The sequence below is a fragment of the Truncatella angustata genome, assembly GCF_020726525.1.
Source record: "Truncatella angustata strain MPI-SDFR-AT-0073 chromosome Unknown BKA67scaffold_12, whole genome shotgun sequence".
Taxonomy (NCBI): Eukaryota; Fungi; Ascomycota; class Sordariomycetes; order Amphisphaeriales; family Sporocadaceae; genus Truncatella; species Truncatella angustata.
The window spans coordinates 14602-40963 of NW_025763392.1; the positions used below are offsets into that span (position 1 = coordinate 14602).

Below are 26362 nucleotides of genomic sequence, written 5' to 3' on the forward strand. Positions count from 1 at the left end.
CAACCGAAATTGTCTCCATTATCTATCCTGGATCATTTGTCATTTCGTAGTACTCTGGAGAAACAATCCGGGGGAGAGGTCAGGTGCCCTTGCTTGGCAGACAAGCACGGTTGCATTGCGCAGTATAGTATAGTTGTAGAGCGCATGCCCCGTCTGCGCAGGCATTTAGATCGACAGGGGCAAACAAGCAGGGTAACTTTCAAAGCAGGAACACACAATACTTGGAAATCCCATAGTAATACCCAACGCGTAACAAGTCAGATACGAATCTAAACTAGTCTAGGCGTTATGAACCTGCACGGGACAGCGGATAAGCTCTGTAAATGTCCTCGACGTTTAGAAGGCCTATCCCGCTGCTTCCGATGTCACGTATCTCGCCCTCGAGCTAAGCTCGCTGCAGGCGGGAAGCGGCAACATTTTCAACAATTCGGGATCATGTGTCAATTTCAGAGCAGAAAACCTCTCTGACCTTAGTATGCTTCGTGCGCCACCTCAATACCTCAAACCAAACAGCTCATCTGACCTGCAGTACGTACAGAGTAGAAACCACACATTTCAGGAACAAAAACAAGTCATACCCTCATCAATCGTGTTCCAAGTTTCCTCGCAAAACGTATCATACGTATTTTCCAGTCGTCCGAACGCTCAAGTATAGCCACTCGCCAGCGCAGCTGCGAACTGTGCCACACCTTTGGCCGCGGATTTCTTAACTCCGCCCAGGAACCCATCCGGTGCTTTCTTCTCCATGGATATGCATGCTGCGGCCTGCTCAGCCACCCTACTCATTGCTTCTGGCATTCTCATCGCCGATCTGCCCCCGGGGCCTTGGTTACAATTGGTCCTGCCAAGGTAAGGCTTGACCGCGACTTCACGGTTCTGCTGAGCATTGACCGGCAAGGAAGCGTCCGCGACCGTCGACGCCTCTCGTTCCACCCGTCGCTCCGCAATGTACTCGGTCAAGAGCCTGTCCAGCTCCTTGGATCGCCTCCTTCGCACCGCCTGTAGTACGACGCCGTCTCTTTCGGCTTCGTCGCCTGTGAGCGTCTCGTGGCTGTGGTCAAGTGCATCGCCTTGCCTCAGCTCCTGCCACAATAGTAAGCCAACCTGATCGCTCATGACCGGCGCGTTGAAGAGACGACGGCACTGCCTCACACCGACAGATGGCTCATCCTCATTGCCGATCATCTTGATTTCCTCGAGAGTTTTGGTGCCCCTGATGGTGATGTTCTGCACATGCTCTGGGAAATGGTCTTGTATAAAGTCGAGCAGAAATTCCCTGCCTTCGTTGGCCGACATACGACGTCGAAATTCGTGTTCGTACATCAAACCTTCCCTCGTGTGCCTTTCGTCTTCTTCCTGGCGTGCCTGGCTCTTGATCTTCGTTTGAGCGGATTTCGTCTTGTATTTCGACATCCTTTGGATGTCTTTCTTGATCTCTCTGGATTGCCGCCTAAACTCCTCGGAGTCTTGTTCGACCTCCGGGCTGGGCCCCCTGAGTGAGATGCGGATGTCTGTGGCAACTCGGGTGGGATTTTCGAAGTTATCGTGATTGATGGGTGGTGGTGAATTAGGCGAGCTCCAAAAGCTCTTGTGCTCTGCATCTTGGCTGGACGTATCCTTCTGGTTGGTTGGTAATGCCTTGATTGACGCTTGCTGTTGGATTGGTTGTGGCTGTGGTGCATCGGTCTGAACTTGAGCCACGAGGCTCATGTGAGCCCTAAGCTGAAAGTTGATTATGGTCGACATGTTCGGCAATTGGTGAACTACGTGTAAAAGATGGGTGACGTCGCTGTCCGCAACTATTAAATACGGCCGAGAGGCCAGGATCTCAGACTTCTGCCAACTTGCTTTCAGTGAAGCACCAGGAGATCAAGTTCAAGAAGAACCCTGTCGGCCTCTAACTTTCTTGAAAAACCCCCTTAGTGACGATTGGTTGGATATATTTAAAGTTGATATCAGACGATGCCGGATTTTGAGCGAGTTTCTTGCTGATTGGTCGTACCGTCTCGGTCTCTGTTCGGATACGCAGAGCCTGCGTTGATTCTGATTAAGATTGCATCGTGGCTTGCAGCTAGACTGGTGTACTGTGCAATATTTTCTGGCTGGCAGATCTGTGACTGGAACAATTTGAAACCTACGGCCCCAGAAATATAACAGTCAGGTGTCGTTGCTACAAGTTGGTAGCCTTCATTGTTTATCTTCTTCATGCTCGAGCTTTCTTTGAGTCCCACACAGCGTTCAGTATGAAGTCGTTCTCTCACCGCCGACGCGCTCCCGTGGAACATTTGCAAGTCTCGTGGTGTAATGACAACGAGCAGAATTATGCAGTTTTCAGATACAGCTAGAGAAACTGCCTATCTGCAGCTTGAAGTTTGACATCATGCTCCTGCAGCTGCAGACTATTGACCCCCACATTCTTTGCAGACCCCTTCTAATGCAAGCATCAGGCCGTAGTAGACATTGACCAAACTGTACCCCTTTGAATTTCCAAAAGGTTCAAACAACTGCTTCAAATGCATACACCCCCATGGAGTTTGATAGGTTCGATCTGAGCCACGGTCGGGGATTCACCTGCATCTACCCTTGGGGGAATGCAGTCGCAGACTTCTATGCATTGTGGTAATGATGAACAGTGTACCGGGCCCCGCATCCGGTATCCGGTCTGAAATTTTGTCTAAAAATGAAGCTCCCTATAGCTCAAGGAAACAGGGCTCCAGCACAGCACTACGCAGAAGCGCTTCCACGTGTCACAGTCAGAGATGGATGTCTTCAGACTGGGTATGATCCGTACTCGGAAGGCATGTTTACCGCACCCTGGGACAGATCTCGCGTCATGAATGCTAGGATTCGACTTTCCAGGTTGAAACTCTGCTGTTGTCTTGATATGGCCGATGGATCGAGATGCTTCCTGGTCAACCCACCAACGACGTTCTCTATACGCGTCAGGCTTGGGTGCATAGCAGGTGTCCCAAACTTGGACCGTCCCAACAATTTGGCGTAACTTTCGAATGCTAGCCGCAGGAACTTTTCGTGTCTTGAGCTATTGCGTTTTGGAGCGATTTCAGACGATGCGGTATGCCGCGAGAAGTCCTCTCGCCAGAGCTGTTCGTTGATCTTCCTGTCGTGTGGGAAAAAGCAACTCCGTGGAAGAGCACGCGCGCATCGTGCCTGAACTCGATCGGCCCGTACATTGTATCCGTTTATGAAGTAACAGTCCATGACGATGAGTTGACACCAGCCAATCAACTGACTCTGAGAGCTCCGAAATATCGTCCTACGGTCATCGTGGTTGGCCAATACCAGAATGTCGTCGATGCACTCGGTTATGAAGTCAAGGTAGGAATTGTAACCGTATGTGTCGATATGCTCGATTAGACTTCGGAGAAGGTAGTACACCTCATTTTGTATTCTTAGAACATTCGACATATATGCAGCGAGGTATCGCCATAGCTCAAGGGTAATATCTCGGTTGGCCCACCATAGCTGGCTAAATAGGAAGTTGAAGAGAGTGTCAAGTCGCGGCGGGTGGACCAGGGTGTGCACTGAGCTAAATGCTGAATTGCATATAGATCCAGCCTGCTTGTTCCGTTTCTCGGAAAACAAGTCACAGGCGAGTTTCAAATACCGAGGTGCGTCCCACAACGCCGTGGTTGCAGAGTATTTTTCGTCCAAGGAACGCTTGATGCAGGAAAACGATGGCGTCAGGCCCCTCAGGCATTTCATCAAGAGCTCTTTGAGTAGAAGTGGTCCAGAGGTAGGCATGGCTTCCGGTGGTGGCGTATGGCATCTTACCGTCCTCGGGAGCTCACTTTCAGACGCAGAAGTTCTCATGTCGCACAAGACAATGCCGTTCTTTCTGAGATACTTGTCAATCATGACGACCTTGCCGTTTCTTTCGAACGTTGTTGGTTTCCCGATGGCAGCACGATGGCGCCGGACCTGCATCATCTTGGTGACATCGTCCCTGGTGTTATTTTTGACGAAACCCCATTGCTTGAACCTAGTCTTGTACATCTTTGCGCTGTGAGGAAAACGTCAGACGGGACAGGACGATTGTGTCGAGGGTGCAAAACCCATATCTTACCTAGCTTTGAAGCCTTTGAGTTCCAGTGTATTCATGACATCCTTTAGTGTTCTATCCTCGTGGATGTACAACCGGTGTAACTCGGTTTTCCGCGACTCCCAAGCTTCCCCCGACTGAGATGCGACATAAGACCTGCGCCCGGTAGAGAATTTGATCTGCATTTCTGAAAATGCCGGGGTCCGTTTCTCCATCTTGGGGCGAAGCTGCTCTACGACTTCCGTGCATGGGGCTGGTTCTGAGCGCGTTGACAGCCAATCCATCTCCATCGAGCTGATGTCGGTGCTGAACACATCGAGCATCATATCGTCATAGCTAAAGCCACGTTGTTGTTGTTGTTGCTGCCGCTGCTGTTGCTGTATCCAACTCGGGTCATACGCGACGTTCGTGAATGAGTCGGTGTAGGGACTCATCCAAAATGACGTCGCGAGGGAATCTGGCGAACATGATGACGGTAGAATTTCCGAATCGCTATCCGTTGGTGTCGGACTTGACTGATCCATCTTTCCAGTTCAGCGATCAAGAGGTTACCATGGTTATAACGGTTTCACGTTTGCAACAGCTGCAACAATCGCAAACCAAGAAATTGTGAAAGAAAAAGAACTAGTTTATTTTTTTGAAGTCCGTAATTGCTTCAAGGAGTCGGAAACATAAGCAATGTCCTAATCGTCTAATCGGAACGTTTATTATCACCATCTCACATGAGGGGCTACGGAATCGTGATGGTGGGACGTTCTCGTGACGCTAATCTTATGAATGTCCATCATTGGTCGGCTATCAAGGTCCCTGCATGGCAGAAGTTCCTAGTTACCAGATCCGGCATAGCGTACCTGAATGCTGCGGACTGGGGGTTGTTCGTGTCAGCTCAGCTCACTCATATCCAGGAGTAGATTGCTTCAAGCCGAATCAGCATCGTGGATTCTACATAGGAGTCGATGGAAGCATGATAGATGGAGTCTTACATGGAGTTGGCAAATTGAATGACCTTGCTCGGTTGGTTGACGAACCTTCGCCAGGAAAAGAGGATAGCTTTACTGTATTCCTCGTCCGGTTTACAAACACCATCAATGGACCTATTAGTGATCCCATCCGTGTTACTTGTCCATTAGGGAGTGTTGTCGAACATTGTTCATTATTCATTAAATCATAGCGCTCTCCCCCGGCGTCTATTTTCCATCATGGGTATCACCAGCGTAAAAGAAACTAATTACAAAAATCCGGCCAGATTCACAATCCTCACGACCGTGACATGATATTTAGACATCAGCATCAAGCTCCTTCTCCTTCTCCGTTAGTCCAGCAGGTGGCGAGGCCGCGGTGCCTGTAGCCGCCTGGCTCTTGGCAGTCCATCGTCCGTGGAACAAATTAGACATGAACTGCGAGGTGTTCTTCAGGTTCAAGGCAACAATCTCCCTCGTAGGTTTCTCAAAAAGAAGGTCGATCTCTTCGAGCGTCTTATCTTTTGTCTCTGGCATGAAGAGAATCTGGTAAAACCAGCCGATGACCGCGATACCACCATAGAAGCCAAGCATCAGACCTTCAGGCTTCATGACTTCTTGCATGGCGGAGAAGTTGTAGGTGACGACGAAAGATGCCAGGAAAAGGAGGGCATCGGAGGTTGTCATACCCCAGTGACGCAAGTATGTTGGGTATACCTCGGATGGGACGACCCAAGTCAGACAGGCGTAACAACCGAAAAAGCCCATGTACAGGATGAGGCCGGTAAGGTAACAGGCAATGGCACCATTGGGGTTCGTCGCAGGGTCGATTTGGTAGCTGCAACCAATGATGAGAAGACCAACAAAGAATCCAGGCAACATGGCGTTGGCCCAGAATCGGCGACCGAATTTCTCCATATAGAAACATGCAGGAATAGTGCCGACCAGGAGGGACCCACCACCGACGAGAGACATGTAGGTGGCTTTGGTTTTATCGAAACCAATCTGTGTCATCAGGGTGGACATGTAGTACATGATGGCATTGACACCAGTAAGCTGTCCAAGAAGAATCATGATGTTGGCGTAAACAAGGGCACGGCGTGCTCTGGGGACGGAGATGAAGTCCATCCAGGGGTAGCGCTTGTTCTTAGCTCCTTCAGACACGACTTGATGCTCGTCAAGCACCGAGACCTGCATGACAAAGAACTCCTCCTTGGCGTCCTCTGTCTCGACACCACGAATACGTTTCCAGACCTTGTAAGCATCAAGTTTCCGGCCCTTGTGCATTAGGTATCTGGGGGACTCGGGCAAGAAAAGCATACCCACAAACATGATGGTGGAGAAAACCAGGGACGAGCCCAAAATGTATCGCCAGTTACCAGGGACGTTCAGAAACATGGCAGCAATGGCGTAGCCTAGAACCTCTCCTAGGGCAATATTGAACTGGTAGAGGGAGACGAGGTTACCACGAACCCTGCGCTCGACGGTCTCGGCGACGTAGACGGGAACAGTACCACCTTCAAGGCCGACACCGATACCAAGGATGACACGGGCAGCAACAATCATGCCTGAGGTCGGTTAGAAAATGACATGATTCTCGTTGGCCAGGTAACTCTTACCAAAATTCATGGCACCAGCCTCAAGCGCGGCGCCAATTGTGTACAGGATTGTCGAGATGATGATAGACCAACGTCTTCCGAACCACTCGTTGAGAGGACCGAGGAGGATGGCACCGCCGACGGCACCTAGAGGCATACCCGAGTTCACCAAGCTGTTTTGCCGAGTATCCAGGCCAAGGTCGTCGGGAAGGAACAGATTGGCACCAGAGATAAGCGATTGATCGAGACCAGAGAGAAGACCACCCATGGAGGCAAATAAGACTATGATCCAGGTGAAGTGTCTGGGGTCCTTGAACTGTAAATCGAAAAACCCCTTGGACAAGCCGCCGGCAGCGGCAAGCTCTTGTTCCATTTCGAATATGACCGAATCAACAACACGGTTGTTGGCCTGAGAGACAGCGATGGCATCCTTCTCTTTCAATCCAGGGAGAGTGCTTGAAGGGTACTCGACTTGGTCGACGGCCTTCTTGCCCGTAGGGGCTTTGGTCACTGATTCCGCCATCTTTCTTATAGTTGTGTATCAGTGTGTAGGCTTTTTTCGCCCAGCGGAATTGTGTGTACAATATAAGGAGAAGATACTGAGAGGGAAACGCAGATTTGGACAAAAGGAGATGGGAATGCCTTTTGTAGATCAACACCAAAAGGGTACCCCTGGGCAACCTGCCAGGAATTTTCACAAAGACATCAACAAGTCTATGTCATTGTGGGTTGCTGTATTTTGGTCACTTGACTCGAGACAACCGACGATAGTCAGCACTCAACTCGCGATAGTGGAGTTCGACAAGAGCAAATACGCCGAGGTAGGGGCGGTGCTTCTACTGGGGCCCCAGCAAGTTCTCCGGTCGACTCCAGTCTCCAGCTTGGGCAGATGCACCACTGTTTTCTTTTGGGTTGTCTGGAGTCTGGGTGCTCCAGTCTCCAGAAATGCTCAACATCCCACCTGGAGATGGGCGTCTGGCAATAAATGGGGAAAGGACCGATTGCGCACCTCCGCAACACTTGCAGAGATCATCAGCAGTACTGTAGCTCGCCCATCTGCTTGCATTTGCAAAAACCTTGTTTCAAGAAATGGCAATTCGATAGCAGATCGAGATACCGGGAATTACATGCTGATGTGTGCTAATGATGGATCAAACCAATTGTCAAGGAGAAGAGCCTCAAAAGCTTGGTAACGGGAGAGGCGCCCGGGAAAAGCTTGCCCATGCCACCCAAGAGCCGGCGCCTCATATTGGGTTCTGCTTATTTAAGAATTGGATGCAGCCAAGCACGATCGAGCCGATTTCTCGTCTGCGCACCGTTGTGTCGATGATAAATCCTAATCCTTACCTAGGGATGATGGTCAGACCGTTCTTGCCCATCACGCGCCCAATGACTCGTAATAGTAATGGCAGGTCCGCATCAAAACGTTGCCAGTCTACCAGTCGCGAAAAAGGCCATCTGCTGTTGGCCCACCACGGCCCACTGACGCGCCGAGAAACGACCGGGACTAACGCCCGCATTGTATCGGGTCGCCTCGCTTCACACCAGGAAAACGGGGAGCAGAAATGCGGTACCCCGTCTTATTATCGTGCGACTTTTGTTTTCAGCGACTAACGTCAAGAGCTCCGGATCCTGTCGTTCAAAAGCGATGACGTCTTTGTCTCTGCGTAGGCTCTCGGGTCAAGAGCTTGGAAGCTGGAGGGCTGGGGGGCAGCCGGCGGGGATAATAGGGTGGAGACGAGCACAAATATTTCATGTCACTACACAGGTTAGAACTTTTCTAGAACTTCTAGCCCGTACAAGTTCTGGTCGATCACTTCCTCATTGCTGCTCAGACTCATTAGCAAACCAGCGGTCTCCTTCACTATTCTCCTGCCAGTTTTCACCTAAGCTGCTAAGCTGGCTTCGGACATTGGAGGACCACCAGCAAATTTGAAAACCTTTGCCTGCAAGTGTTTCGGTCTCGAGACTATCAAGTAAAATAGTTCCTATATTACGTGTCGTTGAAACCAGCCATATTAACGACAAAAAGACCGTTCTCCCAAACAGGACTTGAAGTAGTCCTACTTGCATCGTACGACCAGGTCGTGCTTGACTCGATTCGATGTACACGAATTTGGTAACATGCAATCTTATTGCTTTAATGCGAGGATCTGTCACTTACGTGGTGAAGTCAGCGACTTGCTTGTATTTTACCTGGCCCTGTAGATCCTAGGGATACCCTTCCAGCCTTCCTACAGATCTAGGTGCTTGATATGTGTAGCCGCCACCAATGCTCTTTGCTTGGAGATGAACAGCCAATGACATATCAAGCACTTGGGCACGATACATGCACCTTTTTCTCTTCTTGTCTTCTTGTCTTCTTGTCTTCTTTTCTCTTTTCTTCTTTTCTATCTTCTTCCTTCCTTCTTTTTGCTTTAAACGAGAGAAGGCTGCCAGTGAGTCGCTACGATCGTTATTCATCCTGGGCAAATAATACCGTGGACTCGACGGCCAGCTATGGGTGGGTGTGTATTTGATAGTTTCAATTGATCTTTGCCATTTCCAGAGGTCTTTCTCTCGTTACTGACGATCTTACCTACAATACTGTGGTCTACTGGTAGCGATGGGGCAACATAGAGAGTATCAAAACTGATTCGCGTTTTGTGTGTGAGACTAAGCTATAGGCCATCTAGTCGGCTAACTACACATCAATGAGGTAGTCATCACCCCCCTTCCTCAAGTAGTCGCCATCCAGCCACAGTCGGATACAGCTGTGCAGCGGCTTGACCTGCTTCGACTCGTACGGGACAAGTTTGGAAAAGCCGTTGTCCAGGTTGGTGGTGGTGCAACCGCATGCCAAGCCAGGCATAGCCTTCTGGCGCTCAAAGTCCTTGGTGACGTGGTCGATGTGTTGATCGCCTTGATTCATGTCTGCACGCAGTTCTGAAGCTCTGATGCGGCGTGGATCAGGCTCAGGTCCCATGGGAAGCTTGGATACGTGAGGCGGGCAATTCTCGCATAGGCCATGGGAGTAGCCGATGTCACGGAAGAACCAGACACGCCGCTTGGGCAGGAACATGCCGACGCTAAGGGTATGGACTGGAGCATCGCCGTATCGCTCATAGAAGAAGCTCCCAGATCGATCGAGATGTTGAAAGTAGGATTGGTGCTCCTTGCTGCGGAAGAAGTTGAGTGACCCAATCTCAAAGTTGGAATAAAACTGGCAGTTGTTGTACTCGCCGTCGATGACGGGCTGGTAACCGGGGCCAGAGCGGACGATGCTGCCAGGCTCATGTGTGTTGTGCAGGAGCCATCGCATATCGGCTTCCTGATTCACCATGTGAGGATTTTGCCTCTTGAATGTCTGCGTCCGCTCCCACAGGGAGGGGAAGGACCTCGCGTCATCTAGGATGGCCATGTTGAAGCCATAGGCTATGTTGTTGTCACGCATGAATCGGAAGACGTCGTAATTGATATTGCAGGTGTACTGGACCTGTGAGGCCGGTGTTAGCACGTCAGAATGAAACGAAATACAGTGGGATAAGGCGTTCTGGGCATACATCAGGCTCAACACGCCAGTACCAGTCATAGCTCTTCAGACGGCTTTCAAGTGCAAACAGACCAGAGTACCAGCGGCACATCAAATGGTAGCTCTTGAGCCAGGCTTTGCCAACGCCAATGCCGCCTTGGAACTCACGGCCAACCTCATAACGTGAGGGGTTAACCCAGCTAGGGACCTGCCAGTGTTCTTGTCCGATTTGCTCGAAGAAAATCCGAGACGTGGTGGCGTTGCCCACAGCTGCCATGAAAGAGGCCGTGAAAGGCTCGTTGTTGAACAGGACCCAGTCGTAGCGGTGGGTCTTGCGATTGTTAAATCTTGCCTCGACTTGCAGGATGGAATGGACCATGCCCGCCTCTTCCGAGTTGCGTACCAGCGCGATGAGTGCAGCCTTGGGTTTGTCTGCTATGAATTGATCGAGGACGGACATGGGAATGCTGTTGACAGGTCTATGGTTGTAGTTGTTGCTACTCAGCCACTCGAGCGGGGTGCGAGCTTGGTGAATGGAAGCAGCGACGGGAGGCTCATACTCCTGCATCGAAGTGTGCTCTTGGACCTTGGTGTATACGAAGACTAGGTAAAGAATGGCCAGGACGGCAGTGACTTGAAGCGCTGCACGATGCATTTTGGCGGTTGTTGTTTTTGAGTGAAGTTGATGTGAGCCATGGGGTGGATTCTAAAACTCGGCGATAGGTACCGGGTAACCATCTGTTATTTTGTATTATGCGAATGTCCTTATTGTCACACGTAAGTGGCTGTGCCGTATCATTCTACGTTATGGCTGATATTTTTGTTTAGTCTTGGTCGCCGACAGCGGCCATCTATTGTGGTCATCCCACAGTTTAATCACTTGTGTTGTTCTCAGGTGAAATGAGTACGGATGGCTCGGCCATGAACATGTTTTCTTTGTTCCCTAACAGCCGTTGCTTAGGTGCTGTCTTTGCATAGTCCAAACATCAATTGTGATAATGAACATCAGAACAGCTGCAAAGAGGCAAGGGGCAGAGGGTAAACGCAACGCTATCGTTGAACTAAAGCTGTCTTAATATCGGCTTGTTTACTGCACAATGACCATAAAACATGACAACAGCTTCGTTGCCCGCTTCGGGAAGGCAAAGCTTGCTTGGAGTATAGCACTGCTGGCAAAGAACGGCAGCCACAACCACTTCTTTGGTAGCTTCTGCCAGTTGTGATGGCACTATTACCACAACAAACAACACCACTTAACGCTAATATGGAAAACCATATTGTTGAATCACAGACCACGTGAGTACCTTTCACACCCAGCTAGAAGCGCTATGAGGTGATTGCCTTGTGACATTGCGACCACGCCATGCCCTCCTAACATTGAATTCTGTTCTGCTCGTCCCCGAGGCATCACCATCACTGACTTGAATATTACGCCATCCCGTAATGGCCTGCAACTCTGATAGCCAGTGACACAACACTCACTGGTTGGGCAGTGACTTGCAGTGTATGGGAGATCTGGGAGACTGCCGCCGCCAAGCATCACCGGAAGCAGCGAAATGGTGAAATTCAGTCTCACTAATACTGAGCTGACAATTGGGTGAATCTTGGTGGGTTGATATGACTGCCCACTGATAGCAGCTGCCGCAGCAAGGCATTGCTGAGAAGATTATTTTCGCTCTGATTCATGAAGCCCGACATCTGAGGTGTTATTGTCCTACGGATTTGGCTAGCGAGTTGCAATCGCGGTGGCAACCCAGGGGACCCAGTCAGATATGGGAAGATTGTCGAAAGAACCCCGGATACCCTCTAGCTTGTAGCCTCCATCTAGCTAACACGTGGCTACACACCCATACTTCCAGTGTACAGAATAGACTTCTACTCACTAATATATATGAGTGGTTCATCGGCTGAGTGACCTTGCACTTATCAAAGCAGCCACTACAATCATTATCATATGCCATGGATAGTGATGGGTTTCATCATAGATTTGCAAGGTGACCCAAGCTTGACCAGGGACAACACTATCTAAAGGGATATAGACACTCAGTACAATGACATCAGGCCAATAAAGCAACAACATTGGTATCACCAATCCATTTTTCCAGTAAGCCACCAACTCCGGAACGCCATACTGCATATCGAGCTGCACGTTATCAGGTCTCCACGACCATAGCATCACCATTCTCGTCGTCCTCCAAAGTAAGATCAAGAACACGAGCATACTGTACAGTGAGGCGCTGTAACTCCCTGAATTTGCCTGTGTTGCCGTTAGTGGTCATTCTATCTCATGTCGCGCGCATCAAAACCAGATAACTTACCGAGAATCATGACAACACCTCTGAGCAATTCCTGTCGGTCCCATCCACAGATCTGACCGTCTTTGCTGAACCAGCCCTTGGCTTGCTCGGTAGCCTCGAACTTCCTGTCCTGCAAAATACCACCGAGAAGGCTGTTGAGCAGCTCTTCGACCTTACCGCGCAGTCCTTCAGCGCCAATTCGTTTAGCATACATGAAGAGGTACAATCTGAACTCGTCCTTGGCTGCTAGCTGCAAAGCACCAGCAATGCGATTCTCGAGGTGAGCAATGCTGACGGTGGATTCGAACGACTCGAACCCATCTTTCGACAGCAGAGCTTTGATCATTCGCTGTAGCGTATAGGCCCTGCCCTTGAGCAGGAACTCGTTGGTTGTATGGCGTTCCAAGAAGGGTATGATGCCGGCCGAAACCAAGGATACGTCGTTCTTGTCGGTTTTGCTTTGTGTTGGGCCAACGGCCGTCGATTGAAGTGCACCAACAGAAGAATCGTTGCTGTTCCAGTACTGACTGCCAACAGCCCACCAAGCTTCGGACAATCTTTGCCATGAGTACATATCCGGGGAGTAATAGTAGCCATCGCCGTTGGTCAGAGTGACGACAATGTGGCCATTCGAGTTGAGATGAGCAGAAGTGACGCCAGGGGCGGGCATGGCTGCGTGCGGCTGAAGCGAATGGATAGCAGTTTCGAGCACTGGGGCGAGCGAAATGGGCGGATGTGGCGATGAAAGGGATTTCATGTTCCATACATAACATTGCCCGACAGCGGTGATGCACAAGAGCCACCAGTCCCGGCATTCAAGAATGACTGGCTGGGACTCGAGAACCATGGCGTTGACCAGCCTGCGACCAGCTGGAGTCCAGGTGTAGATACTTCCATCCTCGCAGGCCGCTGCCCAAAAGTTCTTGTTACCAGTCACCAGGATGATAGCTCGCGGAAGGAAGTCTTGCCAAAGGACAACTCCACGCTTTGATGCTGTGATATGAGAGGGGTCCCTGATCGATGCCGGGTTCTTCGCTTCGAGTATCACATTCTCGGGCACCTTTGATGCTTCCTCGGAGCTAGTGTCGTCAAGTAGAATCCCCTTTTCGAGAGGTCGGAGAACGTGTGAGCGCACTTTTGGCACAGCGAGTCGTACCTGCGATATGGCAATAGATGGGTTGAGGACGGCGGGTCGAAGGTATTCGGGCGTCGATACAAGACCATTACGGGGCGGCTCCAGGGTTGCAGGTTCAAGACCGTCGACGCCGTTTCTCATGATGGGTCGAGGCCCAGTCGCAGGGCGCTTCCCCAAAACCTCCTCCTCGTCATCATCAAGTGGAATGGCTTTGCGCTTGTTGCCAAGCAGCATGGATGCCAAGCCACCTTCGGGCAGACCGTCGTAAGGCTTGGAGAGGTCAAGGATTGTTTGCGGGGCGTCATTCTGAGCAGCTTTGGTGGCACTGGAACCCACCAGCTGGGTCTGAGGCAACGAGGACTGGCCAGTGCCAGATGAAGATATAAGCATGGGGGCCACCCTTTTCTTGCCGTCCTTGCCGATTGTAACACGCGACTTCAGCTCATTCACCCGCTGGGCCGTCTTGTCGGTCGACTCGTTGGCAGGTGCAGCCTCCTTGTCCTTTTCCGACTCCTTTGTGGCCTCTGCCTCGAGTTGGGCATTGGGTGTAGGGGCGGTATTCGGCGTTGCTGTACCAGTACCGGGCTTGGTGCCATTTGTGGTCGACGTCTGGGCAAGGTCTTTCGCCAGAGGATGGTGGTCGCCCATCAGAGCGCCCATTCTGGATTCTGCGCCTCGCCTCTCTCCTTCCTTGGCGTGGTTCTCCAGCAAGAGCCCGTCGACGTCTTCTGCGATGCCCATGGCTTTCCTCGAGGCACCATATTTGGACAGGGCCTTGTCCGTCTCCTCCAGATTAGCCACCCAGCCCAGCTCGCCAGTCTCGAACCTCGCACAGATGATACTACCGTCCAGACTGGCGGCAAAGAGGGTCTGGCCATCGGGGGTCCAGGCCAAGTCCGATATGGATTTGGCGGCCAAGTCTTGCAATATAACCACGGGCCTAGACGAATTGGTGTTCCATATGCTCAGGGTCTTGTCCTGGCCAGCCGAGGCGATGACGGTGACGAGCGAGCCGGAGCCATGGCCGTTGGTAGCGCCGAGGCCGTTCTCGACGGGCTTCTCGGTGTGGAAGAGACGGGGAGAAAACATGCAGACCTCGGTGGGGCCTTCATGCCCAATCAGGTTGATCTCACTGTCCCACCTTGAGCGCTCGATTATGGCAACGGAACTGACGGGGCCGTTGACGGCATTGGCAGCGGCGATGTGGTTACCATCGGGGGACCAGGAGCACCTCCGGAAGTAGGTGGTGAGGGGGGAGGACTTGAAGGGGGCGCTGATGGTAGTCTCGAGCTGGAAGTTGTTGACCATGTCGTGTTGGGTGGCGTTGGGGGCGGGGGAGGTGAAGCGGAAGATCTTGATGGTCCTGTCGTCGCTGGCGGTGGCGAAGAACTTGTTGGCGGGGTCGAACGTTATGCCCTTGACGTGGCTCTGATGGCCAGAGAGGACCTTGAGCTTCTCGAAGGTGTGGCCGGACCAGATGACGATCTTGGAGTCGAGGCCGACGGAGACGAGGATGGAACCATCGTAAGACCAGGCCAAGTCCTGCACATCGTTCTCGTGGCCTACCAGACGCTTCGAGGTCTTCCAGTTCTCGACGGGAGGGGGCTCGTTGGTGCCGAAGGCGGGCACGGTCGGGGGACCGCTCTCGAGCTGGTATATACAGATGATCTTGTCGTCTGCGCCGGATGCGAGGTAGCGGCCGTTGGGGGAGAAGCGTACCGAGTGTATGGTGCCGAGGTGATGGCTCATGTGGCATAGCTGCCTCGGCTTCGCATAGCTTCTGTCGTGGGCATTGTAGACGGCCTCTGTAGACCATATGCGGACATGCCCATCCCCCCCAGCGGTGGCCAACCTCTTTCCGTCGGGTGAGACGTGGCAGCTGTAAACCTCGAAGTCCTTCTGCTCGCCTGTCGCATGCAAGTTAGCCAAGCTGGGTCCATCGCGCACTGCATGGTGTGTGGGTGGTTCAATGTCTGTGCATCTGGACCGGGACCTACCTTTATGGCTTAGCCATGATGGCTTGACGAGATGCATGGTTGATTGAGGATCGGCCGAGCTTGTCGCATATCGGCTTCACGATGATCGATGGAGTCCAAGGTGAGGTAAGGTTGGAAAATGAACTGAACTAGCCTAGACTAACTTAAAGGCAGCGAGCGCAGCGACAAGGCAATGAACGCGCCTGCGCTAAATTAGAAAGTCGCGACGCGGGAACTGCAGGCAGGGGAAGCGGAGGGCAGGGGAGGCAAGCAACCACAAGCAAAGCTATTGACCCAGTGTTAACCTAACCTAGTGGCTTTCGAGTACGCAAGTTTCAGTGAGATGCAGCATTGGCATTGGGGGCCGTTCGGAATTAACCAGGCCCGAAGGCCGTTGCTGTCATATAACCTAACCTTAGTACAGTGACTGTGTAGCTTGCTAACCTAACTAATTTAGTTACACTAGTTATTCGCAGGTACGTACACATGAAGCACCATATCAGATCGATCGTCTTGACTATCAGTGGGCTGTAGGATCTCTGCAGCCCAACATCAAACTATGACCATCGCAGTCGTTCGCACATATACACAACATCCCTTTCAGCGAAGAGGCCAACGCGACGAGCCTGACCAACCTAGGCTTATCATCTCAGATACTTCGTCTTGTGCACTCGTGCATTATCATTTTACGCCCAGCAATGACCTGTCACCTCTCACCTGTTTCTACTGTGTAGAGGCGCCAGCTTGCTGGCTGTGGCGGCCATCCCTTTGCCCCTCGCTTCATTATGACTTTTTCCCCAATAAAACCACACAACATGTAAATCATGTGTTTCGTTCAGATGTTCCCCCCACGGCCCACGGCCCTTATTGACATTTCGTGATCAAGTGAATGCTTGATTGACTTTAAGCTTTTTGTGGAATCGCCCGAAATGCAGCCACGCGGCCAAATCCTACGTCGCCGTCTTTCTGCTATACTGAGCTAATGTGGGCGCACGGATATATATGCCTTCGGCAACTGATCCGCTTCCTATACGCCATGGCCAGGGCCAGATACGTGATCGAAAATTCGCCAAACACAGTCTAGCCGACTACTTGTACGAGATCGAGTTCTCTCTTTTCCACCACCACCGGCCTTTGAATTGATAATATTATCCATTCTTTATAACGCAATCCCGACGCTTCGGTTCACAGCACCGGCAAACCTCCACATCACCCTTCGTGCTTGCGCCCCTTCTTCGGACAATCTTTGCAGGGATCGTAGCGGAACTCCCGAGCCGATATCTCTGCCACTTCCAGCATGCCATCACTGCAAGTTTGCCCACCGGACAGCTCCGCTCCAATATGAAATCCATTTCTCCTTTCTCGTCGCAGTGGATGGATTGGCGACCAGGTTACAGAGAATCCGCTGTGTCCTCGCGTCATGCATTTCCCTCCCCGTGGCCAGAAGCCAGACAGCAACCTCGGTAGATATAGCTGCATAGGGACATAGTCAACCATCGACTCCATGGGTCATGCAATATTTGACACCGCGCATTGGCTGGCACAAGGCTGGTGACACGGAAAATTGCGCACCTGGCCGTTTGTTGTACGTAGAGGAATAGACTGTGGTATAGTGTGCTATGGTGGGGGTGCGCAATTTTCCGTGTCACCTTGTTTGGCTGGATATTGAGACTCCCCCCTTCCTAGTGTCGGGCCACTACTGGCTCCATCCAATGATCTGGCCCAGTATCAAAAGAGAAAAGACCAAATGTCGTGCTTGCGAGCGTCGTAACATCGTGGGTCTCCTACATCAACCTTGTCTATAGCCAGGGAAAATACGTACTATGGCAATACAGAGGCGAATGTCGGCCGCCGAATATCAATGTGCGACCTGTGGGTCTTGCTCGACCTTAAAATCTATATACTTGACTGTATGCTCCATGCAAAAGGGCGATCCCTTGTGATCCATCTCTTCTTCCGAACTCAGGTAGGCGAGTTTGTTAGACACAAGCCGACTGAGCTGCCACAGACATCACCATGGCTGCTGAGATAGAGCAAGCCTCCCCCGACAACTCGAGTGACGACCGGATCCCACAGTCTACTCGCGACAATGAGACAAAGGATGGGAAGGACACCATTGAACCCTATGTAGCCGATTTGGAAGGCGAAGGATACGAGGCCGAGAAGCAGAAACTCGTCGAGAAGGCCGAGGCTGTCGAACTCATACCCAATGAAGCTTTCAATTGGAACGTTGATGGTGACCAGTCACCTTGTAAGTTGGTCAGAATAAATCGTGGTTAGAAGTTGGATCTAACGGTCACAAGTCCCCGAAGTAGCTGCCTGTGTGCCCAACACGGATGATCCCAGCATCCCTTGCAACAGTAAGTTCCAATATTCGCGTTCGCACGCACGGGTTGTTCAATATGGCCTGACTGAGAGCAGCATTCCGAGCCTGGGTACTTACCACGGTCTTTGTCATTATCTTCGCTGGTGCCAACCAGTTCTTTGGTTTGCGATACGTGAGTTGCGCTTATCTTGAAACCATCGCCCTGGCACTAACTATATGCAGCCATCTTTGACCATAGGATACGTCGTCGCGCAACTGCTGGTTTTCCCTATTGGAAGAGCTTGGGAGAAACTCCCTCGATGGCGCCTACCCCTGGGTCCGTTGTCCTTCGACTTCAACCCAGGACCATTTTCGATCAAGGAGCATGCGTTGATCGTCATTGTGAGTCATAGCTACCGTGGCCATGAAAGTACTGTTACAAACGGCTGACTTGTCAAAGTGCGTCAACATTAGTTCAAGTATTGCTTACGCCTCAGGCGCTCTCGTAGCCATCATCAGTCCTATATATTGGAATCAAGACAATGGCGCGGGATTCTCCTTCTTGTTCCTTTTGACGACGCAAATGCTTGGCTTTGGTCTCGCAGGCCTTGCTCGTCGATGGTTGGTCTACCCTGCTGCCTTGATTTGGCCGTCGACATTGGCATCGACGGTACTCTTTCGCGCTTTGCACGAACCTCAGGAACACGTCTCATCCAATGGCTGGACCATATCGCGATACCGCTTCTTCTCATACTTCACCATCTTCGCGTTTGTCATATTCTGGTTCCCCGACTATCTCTGGACTAGTCTCAGCACTTTTGCATTCATCACCTGGATCGTGCCACATAACCAAAAAGTCAACACCATCTTTGGTATGAACTCAGGGCTCGGCCTACTGCCCATTAGTTTCGACTGGACTCAAATCGTCTATGCGGGCACGCCTCTGACAACGCCTTTTTATATTACCTGCAACGCCTTTGCCGTTGTTCTGATATTCTATTTGTTCCTGTCGCCGATCCTGTATTATAACAATGTCTGGTACAGCGCTTAGTCAGTAAGCCCTTCCCTTAATGTTGGACACCTCTGCTAACAGTCAATAGCTTGCCACTTCTGTCTTCAGGCACATTCGACAACACCGGCTCATCTTACAACATTTCCCGTGTCGTCGACAAGAATCTCAACTTCGTCCTAAGCAAATATGAAGAGTACTCCCCCATGTACATATCCATGTCATACTCTCTCTCGTATGCTCTGTCATTCGCTGCGGTCACTGCCATGGTTTTTCACACCTACCTATACAACGGAAAGGAGATATGGGCAAAGTTCAAAAATTCACGTTCCGGAGGCGAGGATATTCATAAGCGGCTAATGAACCACTATAAAGAAGTACCAGACTGGTGGTATGGGGTTCTCACAGTCGTTGTTCTTGGCCTCGGTATCTTCACTGTCCGCTACTGGGAATCGGGCCTACCAGTATGGGGTTTCATTGTCGTCTGCTTCGGTATGGGAGTCCTCCTGATCGTGCCCGAGGGAATTCTGGAAGGAACCACAAATCAGCGAATTTTCCTCAACATCATTACTGAACTGATCGCCGGATACGCGTGGCCCGGCAAGCCGATCGCCAACATGATGGTGAAATGTTACGGATACAACTCGGTCAAGCACGGCATGGACTTTGCGCAGGACTTGAAGCTCGGTCAGTACATGAAGATTCCTCCTCGAGTCCTCTTTGCGGGTCAAATCTACGCATCCGTTCTAGCCACTGCCACGCAAACCGGCGTGCTTCGATGGATGATCGGCCATATTCCAAATCTCTGTAGTTCGAAGAACACGCAGCGATTCACATGTGCCGGTGCCAAGGTGGTGTACAACGCTTCACTTATCTGGGGCAGCATCGGGCCCCAGCGCATGTTCCAAGCTGGACAGGTGTACAACAGCATCATGTACTTTTTCCTGATTGGTCCTGTGGTGACGGTCATCGTCTACGGCTTCTACCGCAAGTACCCGAACAGCTGGGTACGATACATCAACGTGCCGATCTTCTTCAACGCTGCCGGCAACATCCCTCCAGCCAACACGACACAATACTCCTTGTGGTTCATCTTCGGTTTTCTATTCAACTACCTCATCCGTAAGCGTGCCTTTGCGTGGTGGAAGCGCTACAACTGTAAGTTCACGTCGCCTGCTCCCTTTGCATCGTCTTCGCGACTGACCGACATTCTTTTAGATCTTCTCCAGGCTGCAATGGATACCGGCACTGCTCTCGCTACCGTGATCATCTTCTTCGCTCTGAGCTATAACAACATCAAACTGAGCTGGTGGGGGAATAATGTTGGATCTAATACCGATGACTCGAATTCAGTGCCATATTTGACCGTTCCTAGTGGTTCTCATTTCGGAAAAGGTCCAGGGCAGTTCTAAGAGAAGAGGGTTTCGCAGATGTTTCACATTGCTGTAAACTTGGTCGACTGAAAAAACAGGCACTGATCATGGCCTTTCTTATCAAAGAAGAGAGAGAAAGAGAGAGAAGGGAGCGGGGTAAAATCTGGCAATGCCAATGACTTTATGATACCATTACTGTAAAAGAAAAGTAATATGATGTTTTTAGCCAACGCTTACTTATATTCTTAGCTGTTGCGTATATGAACCCATGGCAACTAACGATCATCATATCCTTGAGGCGTGGCATTTCCTACAAGCTGGCGTCAGCAAATGAAGGCACTCCAACCACTACGTCATTGGCGTCCTTTGGTGTCACGTACATCGACACAGTATCTTCACTCAACTATTGCGTATCCTTCTTCCTCGCAACACGCACACATCAAGGCCCGTGGTTCTGTGGTTCTTTGATACAGCCATGTCTGACCCCGTCGTTAGCCTCGGTGGTCCCCTCTTCCGCCATCCAGGCACATCATACCAAGAGTTCAGCACCTCCTGGCGTCGACACGCTCAGATCGTGACACCATGGTTCCTGCAATTTGGAGTCACAGAGTACATACAAATTCACCTTCCACCCAACCGCTCTCTCCATACTCCTTTCAGCACCATGTTGTCTTCTTCTCCGAGCCACATCTCGCCAGAAGCCTCGGCGCAGGCCCAGAAGATTATGGCACAGGCAGACGGTATAGCTATAGTCCGCTACAGACCCGTGAGCATTTCCCCGGGAAAGACGCGAGACCTCATGGATGGATCGTCGCATCCGTACTTCAAGGATGTGATTGCGGCCGACGAGAGAAGGTTTCTGCATACAGAGTCGGGGGCTACAGCAGTAGCCCCTAAGGATGGAAATTGGAGCTTCGACGTCCCGGCGTTAGAAGTTGACGTATGGAAAGAATTAGCAGCCGGGTGTCGTGTGGTCAAGGCTGAAGAGTTGGTCATCATCAAGGATGGGAAAGCAGAAATTGAGGTTGAAGGTTTGTGGTGGAACCTCTGGCACAATCTGGACCGGGAAGACGTACCCGTTGATGTATCACAAGCCGAAGGGAAATGAACGCCGCAATATTAATCGAGTAAGATTGAACATTCTAATATATAAGATGAAAGCCTGGACATTCGATCTGCACCGTATGGACCCTCGTACTCTTGAGTTTGCCCATGATTGATCGAGATGCAAGGAAGTAAGCCGTTGACAGGTCGACGGGAGCAAACTGTTTATATTGTTTCTTGCCATTTTTATGATTTTGTCATGATCTTGTCATCTTGGACTTTGGCTTCCTCAAGCGCCGGGGATTCCTTGCCTATGCAGCCGGCTCAAGAACTTCTCATTTTCCATCCCCTCATGTGAAATCCCAAAGACAGTTTCGCATACAGGGGTGCCATGTCGTGCGGGCCGTATGGCCGTGCATCTCCGCCTGCTCTTCGCTTGACAAGAAACCGAGTTAGCTTGGTATGGGCAACGGTCTCTAATTTCAGTGCTCCCTCATATCTCGAAACGTCCTGAGACTCGCCTTCGTCCTCTACTGACAACATGCCGTGATCAATTGTGGCAGCCTTGACCCCGCGGCCTCTTCGGCGGTAAATCACGGACTGGTAATGTATAGTTCGTCGACAGTGGCGAGTGTTTTATTTTTATTTTTTATTGCTCGGACGACTTGTCCTCAGAGGTTTTTCGAAGATCGTAAAGAATGATTTTGATCTTATAGCCTATTATCGCGTCCAGATTTCAAAGCTGAGATGGTTTTTAGAGGTATTCTTGCAGAGCAATATGCAGCTGATTTAGGCTTGTGATTTTTGGACCTGGCCATACAATACTACTAACGAAAGATTCGAAATGACAGAGCCTCGTTATTTCAAAGGCGTGTAGGGTTCAGGATTGAATTTGAGATGAATAGTTGTGAAGCCCGGTGGTGTGGGCGTGGACGAGAGATGATTCATGTTCGTACGGCTAATAATAACTTATATATGAGAGACTCATTTCATATGTTGGCATCGGAGACAGGAAAACGAGCTCTTTCATGCTTAGAAGGTAATATGTCACAGTTCTTAAGGTTCCGATGATTCTTAGTACACTTTCATTATCGCCATCAATTGCGACCGGGGAGATCATACATTCTATATGCACTTCGAAAGCCTGGCTGCTGTTGTCCGCATGTCAACAGAGGAAAGCACCATTGCGACCTAGAACCTATACTGCCAGAGAGATCTTACCGTGGCTACTACAACAATCTATTACCCCAAGGCACCATCGACGTTTAAGGTGGTCAAAGATCAAGACATGGTGAAAAGTTCATACTACCATCACGTCGAGAGCTTCGTGAAGGGAATGACGGGCGCCCGGAGGATCATTATTTTCGACCACACACTTCGAAGGAGGAGGCCTGAAATGAGCAGGGCCCAGAAAGTTACGCAAAAGGGCAGCCGGCCACAATGGTGAGTTTCCACACCTTTGGTCGTGATCCCTTCCCAAGCTTAACTCGCTCTCTAGGTGCACTGTGACCAGTCCGAGAAAGGTGCTTCGAGGTGACTAAAGACGAACATCCGTAATCATGAGGGTATAGGCAGAATTTTGGAATCGTGAGTCCAAATGGTCAAGTACAATTGAAACGCTAGACACTCTGGACAATCAACTAAATGTGCTGTGGTGTGTGGCGACCACTGAATGAACCAGTCAAGGATTGGCCATGAGCTACTATGGATTATCAGACCGCCGACGTACGTGATATGCATGCATACGATCTGCTTAAAGACGACCGCGAAGAGCGCGCCCAGACGGTAAAATTTAGCCCTGCTAACACACAGAAATGGTTCTATTTGGACAAAGAAAGGGCAGATGAAACCACTGTGATTAAGATCCGGGATAGCAAGGTCGCTGGGGTTAGTAGACGGATGCATAGCGATACTCTTCACCTGGTGTAGCCTGCTAATCTTCATTCACAGTTTACACACCACCAATTTCAACAAATATAAATTATGTCAGATCTAATATGGTACCGGACGATCTCGTTGACTGTTCCTGCATCAGTGCAAAGGCTTATCACAACAGCAGCACACCGAGTGCCGTGATAAGACGTGGTGGAGTATCCCCTCTTGCCGGAGACCCCAGAGTCTCGGCACGCGTTACCCAAAGGGCGGTAGCGCAGAGGCACAATCTCATCAAGACCACTCTATGCACGGAGTACGGACCCGCACATGCGTGTGACATCACTCAAGCGCCATGAGCATGGTTATTTCGTAATGGTAACTTGGAAACTCAATTGCATTCCGACCTTCACCTGCCGGCTATCTTATCGTCGGCTGCTAAGAGTTCCAATCGCCTCTGACTCGTGCTGACACAGATAGATACACTAGATAGATACCGCGACCCGCCGAGGCGCCGTTTTCTCTAACGACCATTCTAGCCTAGGTGGAGATGGCACGCGACAATCAGCCATTGACCAGGTCTGACGAACAGTAATAACAATTGCTACAATGACCACTATCTAACTGGGATTGCTGCCGTGAGTCTTACTTATGATCTTTGCGCCGTGAGCACCTCAGCCAAGCATAATACCTGGCCTTCTCTTTCACTTTCGACCGGATTACAGCCCGTCCTGTATGAAGTCCTCACAAGCGATTCAATAATTGTTGTCCGAGTCAGAACTAACCCCTCAATCATGGCGACGTCAACGAGTGCCGGACGCAGGTCCCACGAGATGGGAGCTGCTGACGATGCGCTCGCCAAAATGGGATACAAGTCGGAGCTTCCGCGAAGTTTGAGCATGCTGTCCGTTTTGGGTCTTTCGTTCGCCATCATGGCCGTGCCTTATGGTCTGAGTACAACATTCTACATCACGCTGTCCAATGGCCAATCCGTCACCATCATCTGGGGCTGGGTACTCCTCTCCATCATCTCAACCGCCATCGCTGCCTCCTTGGCTGAAATTTGCTCCGTCTATCCGACTGCTGGTGGTGTTTATTACTGGGCCGCTTTGCTCTCAACGCCAAAATATGCCCCGATTGCCAGCTGGATTACCGGGTGGCTTACCTTGGTCGGTAACTGGACGGTGACCTTGTCTATCAACTTCGGTGGAGCACAATTGATTCTCAGCGCCATCTCGCTCTGGAACGAAGATTTCGTGGCCAATGCATGGCAGACTGTTCTGATGTTCTGGTGTGTCACGCTGGTGTGCTATCTTATCAACATCTTCGGCGCGAAATACTTGGACCAGATCAATACGCTCTGCATTTACTGGACCGGAGCATCGATCGTCATCATTTTGATTGTTCTTCTAGTCATGTCTCCTTCGAAACGCAGCGGGGAATTTGTCTTCGCACATTACGACGCATCTGCGTCCGGATGGCCGTCCGGATGGTCATTCTTTGTGGGCCTGCTGCAGCCTGCTTACGTGTTGACTGGATATGGCATGGTTGCCTCGATGTGCGAGGAGGTCCAGACCCCAGAGCGTGAGGTTCCCAAGGCTATTGTTCTGTCCGTCGTGGCAGCTGGCATCACTGGATTGATCTTCTTGATCCCGGTCTTGTTCGTGTTACCGGATGTCCAATTGCTGCTGGGCGTTGCCAATGGCCAGCCAATCGGGCTGATCTTCAAGACTGCCACCGGCAGTGCTGGCGGTGGCTTCGGACTGCTCTTTTTGATCTTGGGTATCTGGCTCTTCGCAGGTGTTGGTGCGCTGACCGCTTCAAGCCGTTGCACATATGCCTTCGCTCGCGATGGTGCTATCCCCGGATCTGCTATATGGAGCAAGGTCGACAAGCGATTCAACATTCCGCTGTGGGCTCTCACACTCTCGGCGGTTGTCGACTGCCTTTTAGGACTGATCTACTTTGGCTCCTCTGCTGCGTTCAGTAGTTTCACTGGTGTGGCTACCATCTGCCTCTGTACCTCTTATGGCCTTCCGATCCTGGTATTGGTTATGCGGGGCCGGAAGCATGTAGAGCATGCTTCCTTCTCACTCGGAAAGATTGGATTCGTTGTCAACGTCACCACGCTGTTATGGATCGTGCTAGCCATCTTCTTGTTTTGTATGCCCACCAACCTGACTGGACTCGGCCCCTCCACCATGAACTATGCCAGCGTCGTGTTTGCAGGCTTTGCAGCCATTAGTATGGTGTGGTACGTTGTCTGGGGTCGCAAGCATTTCTCTGGACCGCCGATCCTTAAGTCGGAGCTGGCGGACCGCGGTGTAGGTGTGGTCAGGGGCCATTCCATTGGCGACGAGGAGACAGCTGTGGGCGGGGAAGTTGCGAAGAAGAGATCCAACGAGAAGAGTCTATGAGTTATTATTGTTCAATTAATGGAAATCTGTCTGATTCTCAGATCACCGAATCTTGCCTTTTCAAATTAGCTCGATCCAAATGGAAATATTTTAACACTTCCTGGGACAGTGAGATGCGACCGCCGTTCCGCACACAAAGACCGGGCAGAAACACAGCACATGTCCCTGTAAACTTTTCTGGGATTCTAGAGCTCTTTCCATTTTTTTATCACTAGTCATATCAATAAAAAATAACTACTGCGAGCCAACCTTTCAAAATGCCCTCTGATAATATCCGACCAGATGTCGCGTCCCTTGTTTGCTGGACCACAAGGGAGGAGAGGATGTATCTGAATTCCTTCAAAAAGAAAAAAGACATCGACTACAGAGGAGGACTAACAACCCACCAACTATATTGAAGACATTGAAAAGCTCGTAGCTATTATTCATTGAATTGTCTCTAGTGCAGAGGAAGCTGCTTCTATCACGGATGAATAGCGGTGGGACAACCAGAAGACATAACAATTGCAGCACTACGACATCAGATGAGGACAAGGTAACTCCCAAACAGACAACTAGCAGCAGCCAGCCGATCTGTTGAACCACCACGGTTCAAGACCCCAGATAAAGTACTAGTAGTATAAATTGAAGGTACGTAGAAAGTAGTCTTTACTTGGAAGATTCGAACGAGCGCCATGTTCGAATCCTCTGGCTTGGACCATAAGACCCTTTCATCGAGGCAATCCATGTTAGAGCTACACGCCGTCCGGACGAAGAAGAATACGCAGCGGGTGTTATTCAAGACGGCTTTCGTGTTCAATATGGCA

General features: G+C 50.7%; 9 protein-coding genes across 9 annotated transcripts; 3 read left to right on the plus strand and 6 right to left on the minus strand.

The window, feature by feature from the left end:
- Nucleotides 1-645: 645 nt before the first annotated feature.
- On the minus strand, nt 646-1746 carry BKA67DRAFT_541906 (uncharacterized protein; the record flags this gene model as incomplete). The annotated part of the gene is made up of 1 exon (XM_046101015.1): nt 646-1746. One exon carries the CDS (start codon nt 1744-1746, stop codon nt 646-648), a length of 1101 nt encoding a protein of 366 aa, XP_045951424.1.
- Nucleotides 1747-2527: 781 nt separating this feature from the next.
- BKA67DRAFT_124636 (uncharacterized protein) lies at nt 2528-4753 on the minus strand. The gene is made up of 2 exons (XM_046094961.1): nt 4085-4753; nt 2528-4021 (listed from the first exon to the last, which is right to left on the minus strand). The coding sequence occupies exons 1-2, from the start codon at nt 4582-4584 to the stop codon at nt 2770-2772; spliced, it is 1752 nt and encodes a 583-aa protein (XP_045951425.1). The 5' UTR covers nt 4585-4753; the 3' UTR covers nt 2528-2769.
- A 584-nt stretch (nt 4754-5337) lies between these two features.
- BKA67DRAFT_664770 (uncharacterized protein) lies at nt 5338-7140 on the minus strand (the record flags this gene model as incomplete). Its single annotated transcript, XM_046108442.1, has 2 exons — nt 5338-6587; nt 6639-7140. 2 exons carry the CDS (start codon nt 7138-7140, stop codon nt 5338-5340), a joined length of 1752 nt encoding a protein of 583 aa, XP_045951426.1.
- Nucleotides 7141-8334: 1194 nt separating this feature from the next.
- On the minus strand, nt 8335-8781 carry BKA67DRAFT_124661 (uncharacterized protein). Its single transcript, XM_046094962.1, has one exon. The coding sequence runs from the start codon at nt 8688-8690 to the stop codon at nt 8439-8441; it is 252 nt and encodes an 83-aa protein (XP_045951427.1). The 5' UTR covers nt 8691-8781; the 3' UTR covers nt 8335-8438.
- Nucleotides 8782-9300: 519 nt separating this feature from the next.
- Nucleotides 9301-10696, minus strand: BKA67DRAFT_527589 (glycolipid 2-alpha-mannosyltransferase-domain-containing protein; the record flags this gene model as incomplete). Its single annotated transcript, XM_046098872.1, has 3 exons — nt 9301-9471; nt 9598-10092; nt 10160-10696. 3 exons carry the CDS (start codon nt 10694-10696, stop codon nt 9301-9303), a joined length of 1203 nt encoding a protein of 400 aa, XP_045951428.1.
- A 1399-nt stretch (nt 10697-12095) lies between these two features.
- BKA67DRAFT_586449 (WD domain-containing protein) lies at nt 12096-15842 on the minus strand. The gene is made up of 3 exons (XM_046104253.1): nt 15558-15842; nt 12447-15467; nt 12096-12385 (listed from the first exon to the last, which is right to left on the minus strand). The coding sequence occupies exons 1-3, from the start codon at nt 15592-15594 to the stop codon at nt 12282-12284; spliced, it is 3162 nt and encodes a 1053-aa protein (XP_045951429.1). The 5' UTR covers nt 15595-15842; the 3' UTR covers nt 12096-12281.
- A 1710-nt stretch (nt 15843-17552) lies between these two features.
- BKA67DRAFT_595897 (small oligopeptide transporter-like protein) lies at nt 17553-20262 on the plus strand (the record flags this gene model as incomplete). Its single annotated transcript, XM_046105227.1, has 7 exons — nt 17553-17787; nt 17840-17896; nt 17958-18034; nt 18085-18243; nt 18302-18891; nt 18942-20008; nt 20069-20262. 7 exons carry the CDS (start codon nt 17553-17555, stop codon nt 20260-20262), a joined length of 2379 nt encoding a protein of 792 aa, XP_045951430.1.
- A 436-nt stretch (nt 20263-20698) lies between these two features.
- Nucleotides 20699-21331, plus strand: BKA67DRAFT_664774 (uncharacterized protein; the record flags this gene model as incomplete). Its single annotated transcript, XM_046108443.1, has 1 exon — nt 20699-21331. The coding sequence occupies one exon, from the start codon at nt 20699-20701 to the stop codon at nt 21329-21331; it is 633 nt and encodes a 210-aa protein (XP_045951431.1).
- Nucleotides 21332-23488: 2157 nt separating this feature from the next.
- Nucleotides 23489-25928, plus strand: BKA67DRAFT_586456 (gaba permease). Its single transcript, XM_046104254.1, has one exon. The coding sequence runs from the start codon at nt 23934-23936 to the stop codon at nt 25554-25556; it is 1623 nt and encodes a 540-aa protein (XP_045951432.1). The 5' UTR covers nt 23489-23933; the 3' UTR covers nt 25557-25928.
- Nucleotides 25929-26362: the final 434 nt, after the last annotated feature.